The following is a 9,223-nucleotide window of genomic DNA, read 5'->3' as shown; positions in this document are numbered from 1 at the left end:
ACCCATTCAAAGTATACAGATGAATATTTTTTAGTACATCCACAGAGTTAATCAACCACAATCTAATTTTAAAACATGTTCATACCCCCTAAAAAAAATTCTGTACCTATTAATTGTCAATCCCCAACCTCCCCGACATCCAGTCGTAAGTAACCACTAACGTACTTTTTGTCTTTGTAAGTTTGCCTATTCTGGACATTTCATTTAAATGGAATCGCACAATATGTGGTCTTTTGTGACTGGCATCTTTCACTTGGCATAATGTTTTCAAGGTTCATTCATGTTATAGCATGTATCAATATTTCATTTTGTTTTATTGCTGAATAATATTCCATTGTATGGATATATCGCATTTGGTTTATTCATCCGTCAGTTGATGGACATTTGGGTTGTTTCTAACTTTTGGGTTATTGTGAATAATACTGCCATGAGCATTTGGGTACAAGTTTTTGTGCAGCAAAACTTTTTTCATTTTTCTGGTGTACATACATAGGAGTAAAATTGTGTCATGTAGTAACTCTGTAGTTTTTTGAGGAACTGTCAAAGTGTTCCCAAAGGGCTTCATCAGTTTGCATTCCCACCAGCAATACAGGAAAGTTCGAATTTCTTCATATCTTCACTCACACTCTTTAGTATCTATTTGATTATAGCCATCCTACTGTGTGTAAGGCAGTGTCTCTTTTTAGTTTTGATTTGCATTTTCCTAATGGCTAATGATGTTAAGCCTCTTTCTGTGTACTTACTGCCATTTGTACATCTTCTTTGGAGAAATGTCTGTTCCAAATCCTTTGCTTGTTTAAAAAAAAAAAAATGTTGAGTTGTAAGAATTCTTTCCAAATTCTGGATATAAGTCCTGTATCAGGTATATGATTTGCAAATATTTTCTCCCATTCCCTTGGTTGTCTTTCTGTTTTCTTGGGATAGTCTGTGACACAAAAGTTTCAAATTTCTATGTAGTCCAATTTATCTATTTTTTCTTTTGTCACATGCTTACGGTGTTGTATCTCAGGAGCCATTGGCTAACCAAAGGTCATCAAAATTTACCCCCATTTTTTCTTAGAAGAGTTTTATAGTTTTAGCTCTTACCTTTAGGTATGATCCATTTTGAGTTAATTTTTTCATCTGTGGTTTTAGGTCTTTCTAGTTTTACAAAATAAATGACAACATTATTTTATTTTATTTTACAAAATAAATGTCTGTCTATGGTATTTTGTTATAGCAGCCCTAGCAGATGAAGACATCCCTGCTCTCTTACCTGTCAAAGGTAAGCCTCATGATGAAATTAAAATGTGATGAATTCAAGCATATACATTTTATTTTATTATTATTTTTTAAAATATTTTGTTTTTAATGTTTATTTTTGAGAGACAGAGTGAGAGCGGGAAGGGGCAGAGAGAGAGAGGGAGAGGGAAACACAGAATCTGAAGCAGGCTCCAGGCTCTGGGCTGTCAGCACAGAGCTTGACATGGGGCTTGAACCCATGAACTGTGAGATCATGACCTGAGCCGAAGTCGGATGCTTAACCAACTGAGCCACCCAGGTGCCCCAAGCATATACATTTTAAAGCAAGATATTCTTGCATTCATTTAGGACTATTTAAAAATTGTTTTAAGCTGTATACTAATAAAAGGATTTCTTAAGATTTACTTCCTAGATACTGTTTTTCTAACCTTTATCAAACATATTCTTACTGTAAGAGTGCAAGTAGTTTTATCATTCCCCTATTGAGCTTAACTTAACTGGCCAGGTCTAAGATGGGAAAAATGTAGTGTAAAATTTTCCAAACTGGGCAAGCATCCTGTTATACAAGCATTTTTTTGTTCCCTTCTACTTCCTCAACAAGAGTAGGGGGTTAGGGAAGAGAAGTGTGAGATGCCGAAGAAAATAAGGTTTCATGCAATAGAAAGCAATAGTGGTAGAGGAAAAGCATTTAAAAGATAGCGAACAGAAGCAACATAGGACTAGAAGGAAAGACACTGGTGGGAAAGAGAAAGGAGATTTTAAGCCTTTTTGTCTTTAAAAACATCTCAGTTGGGAAAGGAACCCCAATTAGAAATGGACTAAGTAGATAAACTGCACTTCCCTTAAGACCATGATTGCCCATTATTAATTCTACCAATCTGCCTATTTTATGGTATTTTGCCTGTAAATCTTCATTAGAAGTGTAGTTTTTGTGTTGGTCTGAATTCCATTTCTGCTTTACCTCTGTCATAAAGAACAATCTAGACAACGCTCTAGATTTGCCCCTTCTATAATTTTATGTTGGCGGTATCATGAAATGCATGGAACAGGGGCCATAATCAATAAATCAGTCTTCAAATATGTTCTTAGTTTTCAGTATGGGAGGGGGACTAAAAAGGTGGATGTTTCGCGGGAAATTTATAATTAGTATGTTCCAGGTACACGCGTGATGCCTATGTGCTTTAATCCGTGTGCTTCTCAGTGAGCGCGAGCTACAGAAAGGCTTTTCTCACAGGCCCCGATCTGGGGCGCCCGGCTTCCCTACTTCCGGCTCCGCCCACCCACCCGCGGTTGCTAGGAGACGTGATGTCACCGGAAGCGAGGCCTGGGATTGGCTGAAGCGAGGGGAAGCCTCTCCTCCTCGGCAACCACGGCGCCCGGCGTTGGCTTCACAGCTGTTTGTAGGCCTAGGGGTGAGGGTCTGCGGAAGGTAGAGCCTCCTACGGCCCCGCCCGCCCTCCCGCCGCTGAATCCGCAGGCTCCTGCCGCCCTGCCTCGCCCAGCTTTGCCCTGCCGCTGGGGCGGACCGCCGGGCGGGCTTCTCCGGTGCGGCTGCCCGTGCTTCTGACTGACAGGCACTGTTCCCACAGCCCGTGGAGCTCGCCACGTCCCCGGTCTCGGCCGACGGCACATTGAGGCGGGTGACCTTTCCGAGCCCAGCGCGATGACGGCTACCTGCTCCCGGCCGGCCCGGCTTCCTCGGCGCCGCCGGCGTCGGCTTGTGCGGTTCCCTCCGCCGCCGCCACTACTGTTGCTGCTGCTGCTGCTGCTGGCGGCTGTAGGGCCGGCACACGGCTGGGAGAGTGGAGACCTGGAGTTATTTGACTTGGTGGAGGAGGTGCAGCTCAACTTCTACCAGTTCCTCGGAGTGGAGCAGGTAAGCGGGGCCGCCGGCCGGCCCAAATGCTGCGCTTCCTTTGGCCGCTCGAGGGAAGAAACGTGCAGGTCGGGGCGGAAGGGAGGGTTGCGGGGAGGGCTTTGACCCGCTTTCCTCGGAGGGAGCCGGGCACCGCGGCCAGGGCTTGGTTAGCCTGGGTTCTGGCTGTCCTCCTCTGCTCGGCCCACCGGGGTCTCTTCGGAACCCTGACCGCACGATTTGTCCCCCTCCCCCAGTTCCTCTTCGCGGTGCTCCTCTTGAGTTCCGGTCTCAGTGACAGGTTGGACGGTGCCCCTGGCCTGGTGATACCTTCTCTTTCCTCTGCCATTCTGCGGAGGATCCTTCCACCCAGCTGTGCTGGAGGAAGAAGGAAGAGTGGTATAAGTAGACCTTTGACACCTTTCCTTTCTTGGCCCCTGAATGTGGAAAGAAAGTCGTGTCTCCCCTAAATTTTCACCTACCCGGTTACACTTTTTATTTTAGCTGCTGCCTTGCTTCTTCCTTTCCGGGAAGATTGGGAATGCATTTTGGTTGGCGTCCGTGCGGCAGAAGTTTTTCTTGCGCTGTACTTTGGACTTTTTAGCCTGTTGGATAGGGGTGCGTATCACAATTTGGAAACCGGGAGGATCTTGAAACCTCCACCGTGTTGGTCCTGGAATTAGATTAGAGGGAGCTATTAAGTTTTCTGGGCATTGGAGGCGCTTTGGGTGCTACAGGAAGAGAGAAGCCCAACCAGTAGCACAGGATTGTTTTCTTTCTTTTTCTCTTCCTTTTCTTTTTTAGCTTGAGACTAACTTGTAAGGTCCGTTTGTTGATCTTTACTCCTACCTTGGGAGTCGTGAGTGAGCTTGTATATCCAATCTCTGTCTGAAACCTACTGTCAAATAAAATGACATTTCACTGATTTAAGGATTATGGGGTGAAAGACAGGATTTCACACGATCTGACTGAACCCTTCAAAAATGCTGTGAATAGTTACGTGGGTTAAAAAAAAAAATAAGGTTTACCAATAATTGTCATCAGGTACACTTCGACTAGATATGAAACGTACATTTTCCTCCTATAGGTTATCATAAATTTGTATGACCTGTTGAACTTAACAATAAATGGAAACTTACGTTTAAATGAAATATAATGGAATATAAAATTTTGCCATGCCACCGTGATTTTAACGATTTCATTTGTGTAAGAGTTACAAAGCGTAAGCATTCACACTTCAGATTCTTACATGCAAGTAATTATGTGATATCTGTCTATATTCATTATCTTCACTTGGTGCCAGTTCCTACTTATGGAGACAAAATATACCTCATTTTCAGAGTAAATGATCATACAATATGTTTAAAAATCTTTGGTGAAAATATAACTCTGAAGACTTTTAAGAATGCCTTAAAAATCAAGAATATTTTTTAGAATTTATCATGATTGGTTAAACTCCGTACAGGGTTATATATAACCTGTTATACGTAACCTGTCCAAAGTTATTGAAGATGCTTTCCAGTTACTTAAGGAAAATTAAGCCCCTTTAAAAGAATACAGAAATTTAGTAGCAGTAGTTTAAAATTTAGATTATATAATCTAGCTTGCATGTGAACCCTCATAGAATTTTCATTTATAGTTTCATGCAGTTTAATTTCAGAGTTAATTAGGCAGTGTGAACAACCAAAGCACTTAACTATATCGGCAAAGATGGGAAAATAAAGAAGCATAGATAATCAAGAAGATTCTATGTGAAGGTAGAATTTGAAAAGAAGGATCCTGAAAATTGTTTTCATCTGTGTTTCTCTATCTAGTTGTGTTGAAATTGGAAAGAATGACAGAAGAAATTTTATTCTACCCAAGCAGAGACACTGATTGGAAGAAGTTCCTTACATTACACTGAATCTTAACTTTCTTGGAAGACTTTCAGGGGACCAGAAGTTTGGTAGAGACAAATGCAACCTCTTTTCGGTCCTGAATGTGTAATTTTCAGAGCCAGTCGATCTTTTGGTGACTAGCCAGACATGAGGGACCAGGACAAAGTAGATAGGTTACTCAGAGTTGCAACCTGGCTGTATACACTCATCAGTTTTGTTGTCTATTCAACAGAGATTTATTTGGTGCCCGCTGAATTTTAAGCACTAGTCTAGTATATAAAACAAACCCCCCTAGCCTCATGAAACTTACTTTTTAGTAGGGGGGGGGGGTTGGAATTAATGGTAAACGGCCAAACACGTAAATATAAATGTCAGGAGGTCAGAAAAGGCCTCTGAAGGAGGAAGGGAGTGAGTCATGTTCACAAGTTGGGGAAGAACATTCAAGAAAGGCAGGCCGTAAATGCTAAGACCTTGAAGCAAGAGCATGCATGATGTTTGAGGAATAGCAAGGCAGCCAGCGTGGCTGGAGCAGGGTGAACCAGGGGGACGGTAATAGGAGATGAGATCAGAGTCATGGACTTTGGCTATTACTTATAAGTAGGTTGAGGATCCATGTTGGAGAGTTGAACAGAGGAGGTACATGATTTGACTTAAATTTCAGAATGGTTGTCACGTTGAGGATCGTTTGTATATATGTCGTTTCTTAGTGGGATACTTTGTGGTATGGAACGTAGGAATGAATCTGGTCACATTCTGGATTTAATTTGAACAAAGTGCTGACAGAATTTTACTGATTGTTTGAATGTGGGATATGAGAAAGAAAAAGTTGAGGATAATTCTAAAGCTTTTGGCCTCAGTAACTAAATAAAATACTTGTCTAACTGCAGGTGCTATCTACTGAGACGGAGAAGCCTGGTATAGAAGCAGGTCTGGTTGGGGGAAAATCAGAAATTTGGCTTGGGTCATGCTAAATTTAAGGTGTCTTTTAAACATTCAAGTGGACCTGGCATATAGACAGTTGGTTATGTAAGTCTGGAGTTACCAGGAAAAAGTTCCAAACTTTGAGTCAGGGAGAGGTGGGAGAACCAGCAAAGGAGATGGAGAAGGACCAGCCAGTGAAGGAGGAGGCAAACCAAGAAAAAGATGGTCTCTTTCAAGTCAAGTAAAGAGAGTATTTTAAAGAGGAGAAAATGATCAAGTGGGAGAAATGCTGATGTAATAAAAATAAGGTGAGTTCGGAGAATTGACTGTTGAATATGACAGTGTGGAGACCATTGGCTACCTCAGCAGGAGCTGTTTGGGTGTGGTGGTGAGATCAATAGCCTGGTTAGATTGGGTTTAGGAGAGAAAGAAGGGCAAGAATTGGAGACAGTCAATATAAATTGTTTTTTGTGATATCCATATGCCAATTAGAAGCATATGGGGTGAATATATGGGTGAATTAGAAGCATAGAAGGGGTGATAGAGACTGAACGTAGCATCCATTTTATCCCCTTTTCCACCAGCTCTAAAATAGTTGGCTCAGTCACTCTCTAAACTCTGTAATTGGAATGACTGATGACTTTTAGAACTTGACTAGGCCAGTTTCTGACTTATAACCTTGGACAGTTAGTTGCCTCATTTTTAGGACAAATGGTATGGTATCTTTATTTACTTCATAGTTAGGTACATAGTAGACACTTAAATATTATCTTGTATAGAAATGTGCAGAGATGGAAGGAGAAGAGTTGTGAAAAGAGAAACTTTTGACTGGAAGCAGTACCATAGCCCATTTTACAGTGAAACTGTAGTTATAAATGTTTTTAAAAACCTTTTTTTATTTTCATCAAAACACTTGTGAAAGTGAGTTCTATATTAATGAGTGTGAGAAATGATTCCTGTGTTTTAAGTTTTTATTTAAATTCCAGCTAGTTAACATACAGTGTAATATTAATTTCAGATGTACAGTTTAGTGATTCAACACTTCACAACACCCGGTGTTTATCACAAGTGTGCTCCTTAATCCCCATCACCTGTTTAAACCATCCCTCTACTCACCTTCCTTCTGTAACCATCACTTTGTTCTCTATAGTTAAGAGTCTGTTTCCTGCTTTCTCTCTTTCTCTTCCCCTCCCCCCCACTATGACCATTTGCTTTGTTTCTTAAATTCCACAGACGGGTGAAATGATCTGGTATTTGTCTTTCACTGACTTACTTCACTTGGCATAATACTCTGTAGCTCCATCCATGTTGTTGCAAATGACAAGATTTCATCCTTTTTTATGGCTGAGTAATATTCCATTTGTGTATATGTGTGTGTGTGTGTGTGTGTGTGTGTGTGTGTGTGTGTATCTCACATCTTCTTTATCCATTCATCAGTCATAGACATTTGGGCTCTTTCCACAATTTGGCTATTATAGATAATGCTGCTATGAGCATCTGGGTGCAAGTATCCTTTTGAATTAGTATCTTTGTATTCTTTGGGTAAATACCTAGTAGCGCAGTTGCTGGATCATAGGGTAGTTCTATTTTTAACTTTTTGAGGACCTTCCATACTGTTTTCTACAGTGGCTGCACCAGTTTGCATTCCCACCAGCAGTACAAAAGAGATCCTCTTTCTCCGCATCCTCGCCAACGTCTGTTGTCTGAGTTGTTAATGTTAGCCGTTCTGACAGGTGTGAGGTGGTATCTCATTGTGGTTTTGATTTGTATTTCCCTGATGATGAGTGATGTTGAGCATCTTTATATGTGCCTGTTGGCCATCTGGATGTCTTCTTTGGAAAAATGTCTTTTCATGTCTTCTGCCCATTTTTTAATTGGATTATTTGGGTTTTTGGGGGGTTGAGTTTGATAAGTTCTTTATATATTTTGGATACTAATCCTTAACTTAATATGTCATTTGCAAATATCTTCTTCCCTTCTATAGGTTGTCTTTTAGTTTTGTTGATAAATTCTTTAGTTGTACAGAAGCTTTTCATTTTGATAAAGTCCTAATGGTTTATTTTTGCTTTTATTTCACTTGTCTCAAGAGACATATCTAGTAAGAAGTTGCTACAGCCGATGTCAAAGAGGTTACTGCCTGTATTCTCCTCTAGGATTTTTAATGGGTCTTACATTTGGGTCTTGAATCCATTTTGAATTTATTTTTGTGTATGGTGTAAGAAAGTAGTTTAGTTTCATTCTTTTGCATGTTGCTGTCCAGTTTTCCCAACACCATTTGTTGAAGAGACTGTCTTTTTTCCATTGGATATTCTTTCCTGCTTTGTTGCATATTAATTGCCCATATAGTTGTGGATTCATTCCTGGGTTTTCTGTTCCATTGACCTATGTGTTTATTTTTGTGACAGTACCATATTGTCTTGGTCACTACAGCTTTGTAATATGACACAAAGTCCAGAATTGTGATGTCTCTAGCTTTGCTTTTCTTCTTCAGGATTGCTTTGGCTATTCGGGGTCTTTTGTGGTCTCATACAAATTTTAGGATTGTTTGTCCTAGCTCTGTGAAAAAATGCTGGTGTTATTTTGATAGGGATTGCATTAAATATGTAGGTAGCTTTGGGTAGTGTAGGCTTTTTAACAATATTTGTTCTTCCACTCCATGGGCATGGAATGTCTCCATTTCTTTGTGTCATTTTCAGTTTCTTTCAACAGTATTTTATTGTTTTAAGAGTCTTTCACCTCTTGGGTTAGGTATATTCCTAGGTATCTTATGGGTTTTGGTGCAGTTGTAAATTGGATTGATTTCTTGGTTTTTCGTTCTGCTGCTTCATTATTGGTCTATAGAAATGCAACATATTTCTGTGCATTGATTTTCGTATCCTGAGACTTTACTGAATTCATGTATCAGTTCTAGCTATTTTTTGGTGGAGGCTTTCGGGTTTTCTATATAGTCATATCATCTGCAAATGGTGGAACTTTTACTTCTTCCTCACCGATTTAGATGCCTTTATTTCTTTTTGTTGTCTGATTGCTATGACTAGGATTTCCAATACTTCGTGTTTTTTTTTTTTAATGTTTATTTATTTTTGAGACAGAGAGAGACAGAGCATGAGCAGGGGAGGGTCAGAGAGAGAGGGAGACAACAGAATCCGAAGCAGGCTCCAGGCTCTGAGCTGTCAGCACAGAGCCTGACGCAGGGCTCAGACTCACGGACTGTGAGATCATGACCTGAGCCGAAGTGGGACGCTTAACCAACTGAGCCACCCAGGCGCCCCCCCCAATACTTTGTTAAATAACCCTGGTGGAGGGGACATCCTTGTCTTGTTCCTGA

The 9,223-nt window shown here is 40.8% G+C and overlaps 1 protein-coding gene across 1 annotated transcript in view; it reads left to right on the top strand.

The window, feature by feature from the left end:
- Nucleotides 1–2,905: 2,905 nt before the first annotated feature.
- DNAJC1 (DnaJ heat shock protein family (Hsp40) member C1) overlaps nt 2,906–9,223 on the top strand; it is a 224,284-nt gene continuing 217,966 nt past the window's right edge. Inside the window, exon 1 of the mRNA XM_060659191.3 lies at nt 2,906–3,118. Coding sequence (XP_060515174.3) covers nt 2,906–3,118 — 213 coding nt within the window. The remainder of the gene's footprint in view (nt 3,119–9,223) is intronic.

The sequence above is a fragment of the Panthera onca genome, chromosome B4, assembly GCF_046562875.1.
Source record: "Panthera onca isolate mPanOnc1 chromosome B4, mPanOnc1 haplotype 2, whole genome shotgun sequence".
Taxonomy (NCBI): domain Eukaryota; kingdom Metazoa; phylum Chordata; class Mammalia; order Carnivora; family Felidae; genus Panthera; species Panthera onca.
Note: the sequence above shows the minus strand (reverse complement) of the source record. Positions and strands in the feature narration are given on the sequence as shown.